The sequence below is a fragment of the Pseudonaja textilis genome, chromosome 7, assembly GCF_049901715.1.
Source record: "Pseudonaja textilis isolate UNSWEBS1 chromosome 7, rPseTex1.2, whole genome shotgun sequence".
In the NCBI taxonomy this organism is placed as follows: Eukaryota; Metazoa; Chordata; class Lepidosauria; order Squamata; family Elapidae; genus Pseudonaja; species Pseudonaja textilis.
In genome coordinates this window covers 9138625-9156236 of record NC_141996.1, presented here as the reverse complement: position 1 = coordinate 9156236, position 17612 = coordinate 9138625, and the positions used below count along the sequence as shown (strand labels likewise).

The following is a 17612-nucleotide window of genomic DNA, read 5'->3' as shown; positions in this document are numbered from 1 at the left end:
CCTCTGTTGACATGCAGGCAAGGGGAGAGAATGAAATGGCGATATCATGAAAACGGTGGTCGGCTTAACGAATGCAAAGCAAGGCAGACAAACCGATCCATGTCCCAAACGTTGAAACATTTTGGTTTCCTTCCTGCTGTTGAGCTATCCTACCAATTTATCCCTTAATCTGTTCTGCATAACTGTATACATTTTCATGCACTTATGGGCAGAATCGTTTCCAGCAGAGCCATCTGTAAACTTTTGCTCAGACGTATTCCTTGCAGGCTTTTTGGCTACGGGAAATCAGGGAAGAAGAATAAATCTTTCCCCTTATGGTAATATTAGTGCTTGTGTCCCTGACTGTAGCACTGAATAGATTGGGTTTGATTTAATGGGTGTGGGGTGTGTGTGGGGGGGCATAATGGAAGAAATATTCATCTGCCATGCCTCCAAAGGTCAGTGATGCTATGAGGATAGAATAACAGAAGAGATGGAAGGGACCTTGGAGGTCTTCTAGTCCAACCCCCTGCTCAGGCAAGAAACCTTACACCATTTCAGTCAAAGGGTTGTCCAATCTCCTCTTAAAAACCTCCTATGTTGCAGCAGTACCCACTACTTCTGGAGGAAAGCCATTCCACTGATACAGTGGTCCCCAACCTTTTTTGTACCACGGACCGGTACGATCCACGGACCGATCCACAGACCGGTACCGGCATCAGCATGCACGACCAAGGCAAGGAGAGCCGAGCGACTGGCCAGCAAGCCGTCCCCTGCTTCTCCCCGCCACCTTCAACTCCTCCTTTGTACCTTCTCGCGGTTGATGGGCTTTTCGGGCTCTTTCTTAATCTCCTCCTGAGTAACATGAGACTCTACCACCATCGGGACGGCTCTTCATTCGAAGCCCCCTCCCTTGACAAAACTAAGGTGCGAGGATTCCTTCAGCACCCAAACGCCGCTTTCCAACCGACGATCGACAAGCTCACCCGGAAGCACTTTCTCAAGCGCCATCGAAACAAGATGGCAGCACCCAAGCAAAATAGGCGGCCCAGTACAAAATGATCCATGGACTGGTACTGGTCTGAGGCCCGGTGGTTGGGTACCACTGCACTAATAAATTATTCCAACAGGAAATTTCTGCTTATTTCTGGGTTGCTTCTCACCTTTATTAGTTTTTATCCATTGCTTCTTGTCCTGCCTTCAGGTGCTTTGGAAGGGACCTTGAAGATCTTCTAGTCCAGCTCAAACAGAGACCCTATACCATTTCCCCCCTCTTCTTTGTGGCAGATCCTCAAACATTGGAACACTGCTATCATGTCACCCTAGTTAAACTTGATGTAACCCAATTCCTGCAACCGTTCTTCATATGTTTTATCCTCCAGTCCCCTAATCATCTTTGTTGCTCTTCTCTGCACTCTTTCTAGAGTCTTAGCATATTTTTTATATTGTGATGTGCACACACCCAGATTTGGATTATGGTCATTGACACACTCAGAGCTCTGATTAAAAAAAAAACAACCCAGAAAATAACTAGAGATACATTCAAATCACTTTCAACTGAACACTGAGGCACAACAGGCTCTTTGGAATAGACAGAGATCCAGTGAATTTAAAGTAACAGCAAAATGTTATTGCTTACAATGTAGGTTTGCTCTTTCCCATATGAACAACAACAAACCCTCATCTACCCTTACCTATGTTGTCAGCTAGGCTGGCAGGCACTAGTCAGAAGTTGTCAAGCCTGGATCCAAAGGCAATTCAAAGAGTGGATGAATTTCCTGGCCCCTTTTATCCCCTCAAATCCTTACTTCGTTGATTTACAAGATGGGCAGCCAGTCTTCCCTTGTGGATTTGTAAGACTGGTAGCTGTCGATGGGATTTGGGGAGGAAGGTGTCCATGTGCTCAGGCCCAATGTCTTTTGTGTGGTTCAGCTAACATCTTTTCTTTGTTTCCTTAATGACTTAGTTCCTTCTTAACTATCTTCAATAGACAAAGTTCCACCCTTGGTTAGGTACCTACTTCATCTTTAGCTATGACAGCTTGCGGCCTAGTCATGCAGTACCAGCAGTAATTCATTGGGACGTATGCTTAATACCTCGGTTATATGCAACTGTGGATTTATAGATGGCGTTTATGTTCAAGGATTTTGCCTTTAAGAAGAAATGTGTCAGAGAAGGCAGAAGGATGAAAATAACCCAAAGCATGTATAATCCCTTGTAGACATCAAGTGTCAGCTATGCAGGATAAGTTAAATCATGCAACGTGCTTGGTGTCACCTTCACTTTTATTCAGAGCTATTCAGGGAGCACCTGGCTATTACAAAGTCCTCAGAACGAGATCAGTTACAACCTTGCCAGAACTAAATTATTAAGCAAGTATTGTAGAACCATTTAGAACAAAATGCATTGACGGTCAAGAGCCAGCATGGATTTGTTAACAGTAAGTAGTATATCCAATTTGATCTGTTGTTGACCCATTTATTTGACCCTGGGAACGGGATAGATATCGGTCCCCTGGCATCATGCAAAGTATTAACCGAAGTTGCCTGGGAAATCTAATTGGAATAGAATGGAATGGAATGGAATGGAATGGAATAGAATAGAATAGAATAGAATAGAATAGAATAGAATAGAATAGAATAGAATAGAATAGAATAGAATAGAATACCTTTATTGTCATTACATTCTACAAATACAATGAAATTTGAAAGCTACTCCAGCACAGTGTCCCAAACATCACATCACAATCATACTACAGAGTATTTTAAAATAATACTAATACTAATAATACTAATACTAATAATAAACCTAGTCTAAAACCTATCTAAAACATATAGTAAGTTAGATAGTTTAAAAATGCCACTATCTACATAGGACTAAATCACAAATGCACGGTTTAATTGAGATTATGGAAAAAATTTGGGCTGGACTATCCTATCATACAAGAGGTGGTTGAACAAGCAAGCATACATCAATGTTCCAAATCAAGCTGGATGAATAGTTCAAATAACAGGACTCTATTTTAGTCCCTGTATATTCAACTCATCTATGAATAAATGATTTGGATAAGGAATTAGAAGACATGATAGTTGCATTTGGAGATGAAACTAAGATGGTTGTCATGTCATAGCACCTCTTGTTTGGATAACTATAATATGCTATACATGGGCCTAGTTTTGAAGACCATTTGAAACTACTGGATCACTATATCTGGTCCAGCATGTGGTTGCACGAATAGCTATGGGTGCATCTCAGTATGTCTATGTCATAAAATGCACTGGCTGCCAGTTGATTTCTACATGCCGCTCAACATTTATGAAACATTTCCTGATTCAGGACCTGGCTATTTATGGACCACTTTTTCATAGGACATAGAATAATAGAGTTGGAGGGGACCTTAGAGGTCTTCTAGTCAAACCCCTTGCTTGAGCAGGAGACCCTATACCATTTCAGACAAATGATTGTCCAATCTCTTTTTGAAAGCCTCCAGTGATGGAGCAACCACAACGACTGAAGGCAAGCCATTCCCACGGTTGAATACTCTCTCCTTATTTATCGTTATTTCTAGGCTGCTTTTCTCCTTGATTAGTTTCCATCCATCGTTTCTTGTTTTGGTTCTTTGGAAAATGGTTTGACCCACGTCACTCCCAGTCCTTCTTTTCATTGGACTAGAAATGTCCAATTCATGTAACTTTTCTTTCTGTGGTTTAACCTCCAGCCGCCTAGTCATTTTTGCTGCTCTTCTCTTCACTTGTTTTAGTGTCTCCACATCTTTTTTTTTATATTGTGGTGACCAGAACTGTATGCAGAAGCATAGTCTTACTAAGGTCTTACTTTTTCTTACTTGGTCTTATTTTTTCCCATTTTCTCTGCCAGGCAAGGACCTGCCCAAAGTGGGCATGTCTGTCCCATCAACTAAACAGGACAATCTTAGTAAGAGGTGTGCCTTTTCTGTACCACTCCTGGATCTGGGAGATCATTCCTCCCAAGACCTATATTTCATCCCACCCTCTCTCCCTCCCTCCCAGATCTCGTATGACATGATCTTAAAATTCCACAAGAAAGTTTTAAAAGGAAAGATTTTCAAAGAGACAAGAGACCAAGCTGATTTGTAATCCTGCTTGCCTTATGAGGAGTAGTGGGGATTTTATCCTGTATATTTAAAACTAATATAAGCAAAACTTAGAGAAAGAGGAAAAATAAGGGAGAGAAGAAAATGGGGTGATCTCCCATCCTCTCCTTATCCAGAGAGGTTCCAAGGATCATGTATGCTTTTATAGACAGATGCTGCCATATTGTTAGCTGAGATACTGGATGATTTGAAGTGATTGTTAAACTGAACAAGGCAATGAGAAGACCTGCAAATTAATGTATCAAAGAACAAGATAGTTCTGTTTGCCAGAAAAATCAGAGCCAGCAATTGCAAGTTATATATAAATACTGAAAAATTGTACAAGTAGTGAATTTGTACACCTTGGTAAAAAGATGGGATAGAGATAGAAAAATCAAAGCCAACTAGGATATTTCAAGGTGGACAGATGCCAGTAAAAAGACAGTGGTTGCCATGATTTCATGAATGAATGTTTTTGTTTTATGATGTTAAAATGGCCAAGGATAAAACATGTTTTTCCCCTCTTCGATATCTGGAACGGAGGATTAGACATGCCAAGAAAAATATAAAAGGAAGCTGAATGCAGTGGATGCAGGATACTTAAATAGTCTTTTAGGCAAAAGAAAGAGAAACGGGGTCAAAATAAAATGGGTGATGAATGAATGCAGATTAAATACAAAAGTGAGTAGCTGGGTGGAAAGAAATACATTGTGGTGGCTTGGTCATATCAGAAGAATGAATGAGGCTTGATTGAATAGCTGAAAGGAATGGGAAGTCTCGGACAGGTGGTTTTGAGGAGATTTGAAAAAGGGAAAGATGAGGACAACGGCAATGTATGAAGTAGTGTGGAAGCCAGGATGGCAGGCAATGCCCGCAACATCTGGCGATGTATGCAGGTAGCCCTCATTGATTGACTACAGTGAGGACCAGCAGCTTATTGTTCGGTGAAGGGATGGCTGAGTGGGAAATCACATGCTGCGACAGAGTTTTCCTTTCCCTCACTCCCCAGCCCTTTGGAATACTCAACCCAATTAATAATTAGCAAGAAGGGGATAAATGTTTGCATTTACATTCATTGGAGAGAAAGGGGTTAGAAAAGAGTAGGCCAGCACACAACGAGGAACAGACAATGAAAGGAAGGTGCCTCTGCCAGCAGCTCTGAGCATGTTATATAAACAGCTTAGTGTATTGTATGCCTCCTGTGCCCACATTATGTGCCTGTTTACTTCTTGTAATCCCTCACTCTTCAATCTCTCCATTCTGTTGGGGTGGGTGAAGAAAAAGAAAAAACAAGGAATAGACACAAGAAAGATTGCCTGCAGACATTGCTAGTTTTGTTTTCGCCTTTCTCCCCGCCCCACCCACTTGTTTAAGCAACCTCTGTGCACTGCAAAGGGGCAGAGAAGAAGAAAAAAAAACCCAATGTGTTTGTTCCTTGTGCCCCTGTATTCTCTTGCAAATCCCTTCCTCTTCAATCTTGCTGCTCTGCAAGGCATTGGGGGAAGAAAAAACAACCTCAGGCACATAGCAATTCGTACTATAATAGCAATCAAGTGATCAAGGGGCTCTGCAAAAGTTGTAATGTTGTATTGGTCCTAAAGTTATCTTTCAGTAGTGTTATAACCTCAAACAGTCACTGAGCAAGGCAGTTGGTAAGCAGGGTTTAGCTGCAGTGCAAGACAATAGGTTGATTCATCTGTCTTTTATATGTCTTATCTCAGGTTTTTCCTATTTTTACTTCTAAAAGGGAACAGCACAATCAGTGCTGATGTATATATATAAATTAACTACCCCTGTAGCCAGTTTTCTCATAAAGAACTAAAGATCGTTCAAAAAAATTCCTTTAAAACTTTGAATATAAATAAAAGACAATTACAAACTATATGTGTTTGGTGCTTTCAAGTCAAGCTTGATGTCCGTGCAGTTTTATTGTCAAGTATTTCTATTTGCCCTTGCCTTCTCTCTGTTACTAAGAGTAAGTGACTGGCCCAAAGATGCCAACTGGCTTCTAAGATCAGGACAGGACTAGAATTTACTGCTAATCTCCATCTTTCTACTCCTGCCCCTATGACCACTCCAGCAAACTTGCTTTCATGTGGGTTTTACAGCAGGGGTGTTTAAAAAAGGCTGAATTTGAAAGATGCTCATTTTTTAAACTAGAAATTGAATGCATAATTTAAAAAAACTGCACCCATAATTGCACCACACACACAGCTATTACTTTTTATACAGTATTTATAGCTACGCTGCCCTCTGTATTTTAGAACAGGAATAGGATTCCTATTGTAGATTGCAAGCTGGAAACATTTTAATGGTTGACGTAAAGCTGCTACTTAAATGCCTCACATTTCTTTTCATTGGAGTACATGATGCGCACTTAAACCAACTGTGCGTGCAATATTTAGAAAATGATTCAGAGTTATATTGCCCATTCCTTTGAATGAGCACATAAACGTAGATAGGTCTACTTCTACTGTAAGCATTACAAATACACATCCCAAAGGTGCAATGTTAGCATGTCAAAACACCTAAAAAAATATCCAGGAAAAAGAAAAAGAAAGAAAGAAAAGCTTGTCGATGACTCTAAATGTGCTGCATTATAGGTTATTTGAGGAACTGCCTGTCTCCAATAGTATCTGCCCAATTACTTTGGTCAAAGAGGGTTGATGTGCTCTGAGTTCTTTTGATTAAACGATGCCAACTCTTGGGGACCTTAGAAATGTATCTTCTCTATCCTTTGGAAGGGGATCCCTCCTAAAACCCAGGTGGCTCCAAAACTATTGGGAAGGGCCTGGAAGACCAGGACTTTTGTCCCAGGCATTTGGGTATAATTTATGTTGTGTCTTGTGGTAAGTGTATGTATATTTTCATTGTTGCCTGGTTCTACCATTTCTTTGCTCTTTGGCCTTCATTGTTACACTGTTATTGTAATAAAATGTAGTCTGGATTCCTGGGAGGGAGAGAAGGAGGGAGGGGGTGCGTTCCAGAGGAGCAAGAGGCAACTCAGTTCAGATAGTTTGTGTGTGAAAGAGAGTGAAGATGGCTCCTCCTTAACGGTTCCCACAGTGTGCTTTATGGGTGTCAGCATGCTTTAGTTTAGCAAGATTTTGTCTATCGGCAAGGAACAATAAAGAAATCTGCTTGGAAGAATCACATCATGTCTTTCTTGGCTTTTGGAGCCTGACAGTTATATTGTTATTTTTTTGCTGTATTTTTATTTTGTGAAAGAAAGGAAGGAAGGAAGGAAGGAAGGAAGGAAGGAAGGAAGGAAGGAAGGAAGGAAGGAAGGAAGGAAGGAAGGAAGGAAGGAAGATCATATAGAAGTTGAGAAATTTCATGATCATTAACTAAAGAACAAACTGAGAATGCAAAACCAAAGAAAGTACCAATAAGTCAGAAAGTACCAATAATAAGCATTTCACTTGTTTGAAACAAAGTGAAAATTCTAACCTGCCTAGTTCTAAATAAATAAATAAATAATCATTCAAACACATTTAACGTTTTTTTCATCTCATTATGTGAGTTACGTCAATAGTATTTATTCTTATGGTTTTGTGCTATCTTTCAGAAAGTTGAATGCTTGCAGTATATTACAAATTGAAGCCGGATAGAAGCATTTATAATAAAACAGCTCAGTATTAAATCCAAGTGATGACACTGATAACAATAATTCCTAATTGTAATCCTTTGATCCATTTGTTGCCAAGTGTCCCATCGTTAAGTGATTTTTTTTTTTCGGGTCAGAGGATATCTAATGAGTTTGGTGGGTTTAACATTTTCTATTATGGAAAAGATCGGTGAGTTAATCTTATGCCACTTTCCATCCTCAACCTCAATCATTTACTCCATAGGTTTTGAGGCAGGTCATCCATAACTTATTCCTTACCATCACCCTTCCCTTTGAAAAAGAAATTACTCTTAATATCCCATTCCAGACAAACAGCTGACCAATCTCTTCTGGGCAAAGTCTAAATGGACTAATCCAGGGCTAATTGAAATGAATTAGGTATTTGAAGGCTCAAAGATCCAGCTGTTGAAGTGACTTAGATGACATTTGCATGCCTTGACTAACTGTCCTCATAGAAGGACCACCTATGAAGGACTGCCGGGCATTGATTGTGATTATCAACTCCCTGATCACCTGGATGAGTGGATGAGTTGATAAGCCCTACTTTATCATATACCAATAGCACTTAGCAATAGCACCTGGATATATATATACTGCTTCACAGTCCTTTACAGTCCTTTCTAAGCAGTTTACAGAGCCAGCCTATAGCCCCCAGCAATCTGGGTCCTCATTTTACCCACCTTGGAAGGATGGAAGGCTGAGTCAACCTTGAGCCTGGTGAGATTCAAACTGCCAAAATACAGGCAGTCGGCAGTTAGCAGAAATAGCCTGCAGTACTGCACTCTAACCACTGCGGCTCTTAATATAATACCTGTGAAGAGAGATACCCACTTCAGAAATCATTATATACACACTTCTTTACAGGATAGGTAATAACAAAATCTGTGTCCCTGAAGTGAGCTCTTATCTCTGGTGATCCTCTATAATTCTTCTTCTGGAGTCTGCTCCCTCCCTCTGAAGCTGAGTGCTGACATCTGACATCTCCTTGTCACTTCAGATGTGTTAGCAGTTCGATGGAGACCTCACTGCCTCATCTATTGTAATTCTGTGCAAAGCTGGAGAATAATCAGATCCAGCTCAGCTCAGAAGGTGCCCATTAAGTGCCAAATGTGACTTGCATTTTCTCTGGACAATTAGGAAAAAAGGATGTGATCCGAAGCTCGGACTAATGTGCCTCTGGAAAACACTATGCGGAAACAGTTATGAATAATGAAAAGAGCTGCAAATAACAGCGCGTTTCTGCCACTAAGTAGCTAATTTGCAAAATGGCTAGCCAACATTATTCAATTTAACTTCAGCAGTCCCTTGTCATGAGTAATTGAACAGGTTTCTTTGACTTTAGAAGTCCCAGCAAGTGTAGCCACCAGTAATGCTGACCTTTTGGAACTTCATCCTCATCCTCAGCTTTCCAAAGTTAACGCTTGTGGGAACGCAATGATTCTAACCTTATAATGTGCTTAATTCCACCCCCAGCTCTGTCTGCTCTTCTGCTACAGAAATGGAAATAATGTTTCTAGGAAATTCACATCCAAAGTCCTGTTTCGCCAGGCAATAATGTGCCCAATTAAACCATTGTTTCTTACATACTTTAGTGTGCCTTATTTGCATCTTGAAGCCAATTGAAAAATGGCAGCTGTGGACAAAAGCCTACTTATTTTTTAAGTTAAGACTCTAATAATTTCCAATAACTTGTCATAGTTTTCAGTAGAATGAGTGTTCCTAAGAGTACATAATATATTTTTGCCCAGTATCAGTCACTGTTAGGCATGACTATTGCTAAGCCAGAGGAAGTTTAAATTAGGAATAATGAGTTGGTGGTTATAGCTGAAGTTAATGATTCATTCAGGAAGTGTAAAGACAGAGCAAGATAGCAGAGGACTGCAGCTGGATAGATGTAATGGTATGGGGGAAAGACCTTGGGAGACAGGCCAAAGAGATGCTTCCTAGGGAAGGGTCAGATAAGGGACAACTTAGCCCATAGCTGGGTAGTGGATGAGGCAAAATACTTAAAAAGAGACCCTCCCTAGTTTTTTGGGCTATAAAGGAGATGTCAGGAGAATTGTACTTCCAGGCTTGCAAAATTCAATTAATGTAGCTTTACAATAAAGTAGAATTAGCTTATCTTTTTGTGTCTCTTGTCTGGTCTACCTGGCAAGGCTGACAATCATCTTGCGATCTTCTTGACTGTAGCTACCATGAGCCTTTTGTGCAGTGGTGGTAGTCTATCGGTTTGGCCTGGTTTGGCTGAACCAGTAGCTCCGAGGATCACTTGTGAGCTAACCATTCACTCTGACGATCAGCTGCTTGGCCCTTCCACCCTCCCTGGCTCCATACTGACCTTTGTTTCCTGATTTTGAAGCTCAACTGCTTCGTGCAGCATAGCGGATTCCCACACATCAGCTGTGGAAGACACAGGGAGAGTGCAGGATTGCAGGAGAAAGTCTGTATCAAACCTTCTGCAAAGCGCATAGCAAAGTGTGCCCACCAAGCTACACCCACCGGTAATAAAAAAAAAAAGTTGAATCCCACCACTGCTTTTGTGTGTTTGATTTGTCTTACAAACAAGGGGTCCTTGGTGCTCTCTGAGTTCAGTTGTTTGCTTGCAGATGTTTCTTATCAAATTAGGTAACATCATCAGTGCATGATGATCAGCGCACTGCAGTAACGATGTTGCATAGTTTGGGTAATGAAACATCTGCAAGAAGAGAGCACCAGAGAGCACCAAGCACTAATCCTGAGCTACAAACATTCTCCTTTGTTGTCTTACAAACTTTTGACAATACAGCTAATTATATGTGGGCCACAAAAGTAACAGAAATGGCCATTCTTGTCTTTCTCTATCATAAAAAAGATCTCATTATTCCCTCCCATATAACTGCAATTAAATATGCATGTTCATGTTCTCTCAAAAATTCTTCCTCACCATCAGAAGAATTTGTATGAAAAATTCACTAGGCTAGATAAATGTCTGTTGGATGGACATTCTTGTTTGCAAAGTTGTGCAAAATTTTCTTCCCTGTGTCCTGAGTGCAGCTGCTTCTATTCCCAAGCGCTGGTTTACTTTTCCTTTTTCCAAATAAACAATTTTCAGACGATCCTTCTTTCCTTTCCCCCCCATTCCGAATGAAATAAGATCTCATAATTTCATAAAAGAGTTTCCCCATCTTACCCAAAGCATGCACACTTGTACAAAAGCCATTATTGGGCATATGCTTGAATGTAATCGCCCTCCTGCCAAAATAACCCAATTCATGCAATCTAAAAACCACACCTAGTTACCAATAGCAGTCTACATGTCAGTAGCATTATGGACTGCAAGGAGATCAAATTAGTCAATCCTAAAAGAAATCAACCCTGACTGTTTCTTGGATGGACAGAAGCTGAAGTTAAAAGACTTAGACCACCAAATGAGAAGAGAGGACTCCTTGAAAAAGACTCCAATGCAGGGATGGCCGACTACCGGTTTTCCCCGGTTCAAGCGAACTAGTTGTTAATTTTATGGCCGGTTCAGAGAACCAGCAAATTCCACCTCTGGCTGGCCCCGCCCACCCCTCCCCACCCCTCTCAGGAGTCCAAATGTGGCCCCTTTTGGATCCCGGATAAGTGCAGGGCCCACACGTAGGCTTGGTGAGGGCAAAAAATGGGCCTCCTAGAGGCTCTGGAAGGCCAGAAATGGGCTTCCGATTTTCTGGCCTCCATTTTCACCCTCCTGAAGGCTCAAGGAAAGCCTCTGGAGCACAGGGTGGGTGAAAACACTTCCCCCCCACACACACCATGATGCAGGAGGCCAACTAGGCTACACCCACCATGGCCACACACACACAGCAACCGGGCAGAGAACTGGTTGCTAAATTTTTTGAAGCCCACCCATGTCCTGATGTTGGAAAAGAGGGAAGGCAAAAGAAGAAAGGGATAGCAGAGGATGAGATGATTAGATAGTGTTATCAATGCAATGAACATAGATTTGGGGAAAATAGGGGAGACAGTTGAGGAGAAGGAAGATCCTAGTGTACTATGGTCCATGGGATCATGAAGAATCAGACACAACTGAAGCAGTATTAATATTTCACGTGATCTTGATTCTATCCAATTAACAGAGTTAACACCACTTTACAATGCCTTGGTAAGGCCACATTTGGAATACTGCATTCAGTTTTGGTCGCCATGATATAAAAAAGATGTTGAGACTCTAGAAAGAGTACAGAGAAGAGCAACCAAGATGATCAGGGGACTGGAGGCTAAAACATATGAAGAACGGTTGCAGGAACTCAGTATGTCTAGTCTGATGAAAAGAAGGACTAGGGAAGACATGATAGCAGTTTTCCAATATCTCAGGGGCTGCCACAAAGAAGAGGGAGTCAAGCTATTCTCCAAGGCACCTGAAAGTAGGACAAGAAGCAGTGGGTGGAAACAAATCAAGGAGAGAAGCAACTTAGAACTAAGGAGAAATTTCCTGACAGTTAGAATAATTAACCAGCAGAACAACTTGCCTCCAAAAATTGTGAGTTCTCCAACACTGGAAGTTTTTAAAAAGATATTGGAAAACCATTTGTCTGAAATTGCATAGGGTTTCCTGGCTGAGCAGGGGGTTGGATTTGAAGTCCCTTCCAACTCTGTTAGTCTATTCTATTCTACTGAACAACAACAATAACAATAACATCAATGACTTAAGTCTCTGGTTACCAATTAAAAATCATGTCTGGGTATAGCAGACTGTCATATTACAATGAAGTTGATGCCATCCGCAACTGGTCAGGCTTGTGATATATCCTTTGATTGGCCAGGAACCCTAAATTCTATGAAAAGCAGCCCCTGAGATACATGTTTATAATACCAGGGTAAAGAATAGCTTTTTTTTATGACAGCCAAGATTATTCTTTCTCTAGTCTTTTTTACTGACAGCTCAAACTAATTTTCTCCTAAAGTTCAGAGACTTCTGTCCAGTTTCAAAGATGAATTGATGAAAGGTAGCACCATGGTTCCAGGACAGATTTCAAATGAAGTGTATCCTTTCAAATTAAATATAACCAGCATTTCCAGGAGCATTATTAGTCTATTGTTGATGATTGTAAGTGTTATCTCTCTGGGTAATCAAACACGTTTAATGATATTTAAAATGTTTCAACTTATGTGTATTTTCTTTGTCCCATATATATCAAGTGACCCTCGAATTGAACCTGAAACCTGGTGACTACATAGATGTAACCAGACATTTTACTTGGCAGCTATTCACATATTACACTGTCATAATCCCAGGATCATATTTTGACTTCCAAAATGTGGGATTTCCTGGTGGTATATCATATCTGTACTAAGCACCTCTGATCCTGTTTAGCTGGTTGAGATCAGACAAGGTCACATGGAATGAGTATGTATTGGAATATGGCACATGCAAAAATAAATATAACAATAACAATCTTCAGACATTATTATGAAAGCAATAAATCAAATGTCCTGTTTATGAGAAATTGATGCTAAGTTCCCAAGTTTCCAGCAATAACGTTTCTTCAACTCAGATCACCTGGTTTGTAGACTGAAGTCGACATGTCACTGCTTATGTCATGTCATGTCACTGCTTATATGATGATTGTATGATATCACTGCATCATACCTCTGGTGGCGCTGGGGTTAGAATGCAGTATTGCAGGCAAACTCGGTCCACAGCCTGAAGTTTGATTCCTGACCGGTTCAAGGTTGACTCAGTCTTCCCTTCTTCTGAGGTCGGTAAAATAAGAACCCAGATTGTTGGGGGCCCTCCAGGGGGTTTGTTGAGGTAATTCCCGTTAGGAGAATGAGCGCATATAGGGAGACGTAGTGAGAGTAATGTTGAATAATACACACATAGCACATAGATACACTGTACCGTAAATGTAGGTTTTTACTTCCAATAAACGTTTAAGCAAAGTTCAAACACAGTCCAAGTCATTCGCGGTTAAATCAGTCAGTTTTCAGTCCAGGGATAATCCAATACCAAAGTCCAGTATCAAAAACAGTTCAGTAACAGACTTACATCAAATCCAAGAATAACAGTCAATTAGGAGGAATGGCAATACTCTCCAACAGAAGGAAACAGAAACTCACTCACACTCTCTTCTGAGACTCACACAACCCAGGTTTCTGGCTCCATTTTATGGCCATTTGAGAAACCACACCCAATTACAGTTTTTGCATTTTCTTAAAGATACAGTATTAAAATGTCTATTCTGGTTTATATATTTCCAACCCAAATAACTGTTAGGTGATTTACATTCCTAACAGGGTTAACATCATTGCCCAGAAGATCATGGGTTGCCCTCTCCCCTCTTTGGAAGAGCTCCCGCTGCCTTAAGAAAGTTCAAAACATTCTCAAAGATCCATCTCATCCTGGGAACCCTTTTTTTGAACTATTACCATCTGGGAGATGGTACAGGATAACAAAAACAATTAGGCTGAAAAACAGCTTCTATCCCAGGGCAGTAACTCTATTGAATTCTACTGTATAGTTCAGTATTAATGCAATATCAGGGGTTTTCAATTCAATGTATAGAATGTGAAGTATATGTGTTTGTGTTTATGTTCATAGTCATAATGTACACTGAAGATGGTATTTAATTTTGTTGTATGAGGTGCAATGACAATAAACTAAACTAAACTAAACTAAACTAAACTAAACTGCAAATATGCTGATATTGTAAACTGTCCAGAGAGTGCTGTAAAATGCTATGGAGTGGTATATAAATCTAAGTGCTGTTGCTGTAATAGTATGTTGGCCTTTTATAAAGTTATGTCCCATTAAATAGTCATATTTGGTTTGCAATGAGTTGCTATTCCATTTTTTTTAAAAAAAATAAGTAGTTTCCTATGCAGGTATTCCTCATCTTATTCCTCATCTGTTCCTTTACATTTGATTTCAGTTTCCTAGTTATGTGATGATGTCACATCACTGCTTATATAAGCCCTTCCCATAATTTTTTTTGGCTAATATTTTTGTGCATCTTGATTTTCTCTCTAGGAAACTATGGCGAAAGTGGAATGGAAGCCTTCAAAGACATGTCAGCTAAAGAAGGGATCTGCATCGCTCATTCTTACAAGATCTACAGCAATGCCGGAGAACAGAGTTTTGATAAATTGTTGGAAAAGCTCAGAAGCCATTTACCAAAAGCAAGAGTTGTAGCATGCTTTTGCGAAGGCATGACTGTGCGAGGACTGTTGATGGCAATGAGACGCTTGGGATTGGCCAGTGAATTTTTACTGCTGGGCAGGTGAGTAAATCTGTCAATAGTTGTTGCCTTCTTTTTATAAACAGAATAAATCCTTCTGTATTTAAATTGGAGCTGCATCCTGATTAAAGATATCTTTGGTTGATTAACATCAGGAGAACTGCACTACAGGGAGTTCTTGACTTACAACCGTTTATTTAGCGACTGTTTGAATTTACAACGACAATCAAAAAAGGTGATTTATCACATTACTGTGTTTTATTGCTCTGTTTAATTTAGTTAGTTGTGTCAGTGCTAATAAGGGTTTTCCACCATGCAGAGCTCTCAAGTGAATTTGCCAGATGAGAAGACACCGAATGGTCCATCATATTGTTTACTGGGAACTTGTAGGAGTAGTAGAAGCAGAATCCGGCGGTTGAATCAAGCAAGTAATTAGCCTAGAATCATTACGTTCCCATAAGCGGTTCAAGTCCAACCCCTCTAGAATTCCTTTAACTCTTATCTAGTATCAATTTGATGCTGACCCTTATTTGACTAAATTCTTATGTGATAAAATCTTGTGGAAAAGACAACAACAAATAGCAACATGTTCAGGCTAAACCTATCATATTTTATTTATTTATATCATTTTGGTATTTATGTATATCACTTCGGTATGTGTTCACAAATTTATATCACTGTAAAGATTTGCCCTCCTTTTTTAATGGTGAAGAACTTAGCTTGGGTTTTGCAATTTAGATGTGCTTATCACCTCAATGTAAACAATTGGTATTCAAAGTACACATGTAAGTATAAACTTCCAATGGTCCTGACAATATTTACCAAAATGCCCATCTGTTTCCCTGTCCCACCTGGTTTTATTTTCTAAAAGGGGATTTTTAGCTTTTTTAAAATTAAAATGAAAAAAAAAAAGGTACTGTATGTGTTGCAAAGCAAATCACTGGTTTCAGATGTAATTTCTGAGTATAGTGAAACTTGAATTAATGGAGTATTTGGGAGAGATGCCTGTTAAATCTAAGTGTCTGTTTAATCTGCATTAAATATAATTGATGTAATTTACATTGGTGTTATTTGTGGAATTATGCAGATTAGGTAAAACGATGCCAATAATCTAAAAACATCAAGTATGTCATTACTTGAAGGACATAAATGCCATTAATTGTTTCAACTTCAGTCAAAGACTAACTGTATCTGTGAGTTAAGGGCCACCTGTACTTGTTTCCAAATCTGAATATCAGCAGGCTCAGGTGTACCGTACCATTTGCAGAACTGATAATGAATTGGACAGAACTTTGATGTGCCCCCAAATAACAACAGATGAAAAGCAGTCGTGGAGAAGGATTACATCTTCTTAGAACTATCAAGTGAAGTCCCAGTGATAAAGAGTAAAACACTGAAGAAGGCAAATAGCTAGCAGTAGTAGTAAGAAGTAGTAGAAGTACTAGTGCTTTTAGAAGTAGTAACTGTGAGAGGGATCTTGGACTCCTAGCGGACAATCACTTAAATATGAGCCAGCAGCTGCCAACAAAGCCAGCCCTAGGATACATCAATAGAATGATAGAATCAAGATCATGTGAAGTGTTAATACTATTTTATAGACCACACTTGGAATACTGCAACCAGTTTCAGTCACCATGATATAAAAAAATAAAATATTGAGACTTTAGAAAGAGTGCAAAGAAGAGCCACAAAGATGATTAGGGGCTGGAGGATAAAACATATGAAGAACAATTGCAGGAATTGGGGATCTCTAATGAAAAGAACTAGGGGTGACATGATAGCAGGGTTCCAATATCTAAGGAGCTGCCACAAAGAAGAGGGAGCCAAGCTATTCTCCAAAGCACCTGAAGGCAGGACAAGAAGCAATGGGTGGAAACTAATCAAAGAGAGATCCAACCTAGAATTAAGGAGAAATTTCCTGACAGTGAGAACCATGAACCAGTGGAACAGCTTGCCTTCAGATGTTGTGGGTACTTCATCACTGGAGGTTTTCAAGAAGAGATTGGACACCCCTTTGTCCATAATTGTAAAGGGTCTCTTGCTTGAGCAGAGAGTTGGCTTAGAAGACCTCCAAGATCCCTTCCAACTCTGTTATTATGTTGTGTTTTTAATCTACTCTAAATATTTGGCTCAGTACAGTTGTTCTCTGCATTCTTAAGTAGCAAATATCAATTCACCAACTTGCCTCTGCAAGGAAGAGTGACTTCCAAGCCTTCAACCAGGAAAAGCATTTTTTTTTTTAATTTCCTTTAAGTCCTCGGTGAAACCAAGGACATAAAGATACAGAAAGCAAAAAATTCATGCTCTCCATTGTGTGTCTTTGAATCTTACTGATGGTATTGTATGATGCTTTACAGTTAAAAAAAAACAACTATAAGCAGTCACATTCCTGAAGGCTTTGCTACATCTTCCATGCTCCGCTGAGTTAATAATATATCTGCTCTGCTGCTCAAAAGGCTATCTGAAAACCTGTTTTATTCTGTATCAGGAAGATAACTAGAATGTGGCTTGGAAACCATCAGTTCATAGAACAGTGAAGTGGAACCCCAGAATTATGGAGGAAATCATGTTCAATCATCATCACCGCTACCACCATCAACACAAGCTTCTCTCCACAATTTATATAAGTATAGAGCTGAGCATTAATAGTTCCATACTTCAGCCAAATATATATATATATATATATATATATATA

General features: G+C 39.8%; 1 protein-coding gene across 1 annotated transcript in view; it reads left to right on the top strand.

Annotated features, from left to right (window-relative positions):
- Nucleotides 1–17612, top strand: part of GRM5 (glutamate metabotropic receptor 5) — a 200905-nt gene that overhangs the window by 84024 nt on the left and 99269 nt on the right. The window contains exon 2 of the mRNA XM_026706939.2: nt 14710–14959. Coding sequence (XP_026562724.2) covers nt 14710–14959 — 250 coding nt within the window. The remainder of the gene's footprint in view (nt 1–14709; nt 14960–17612) is intronic.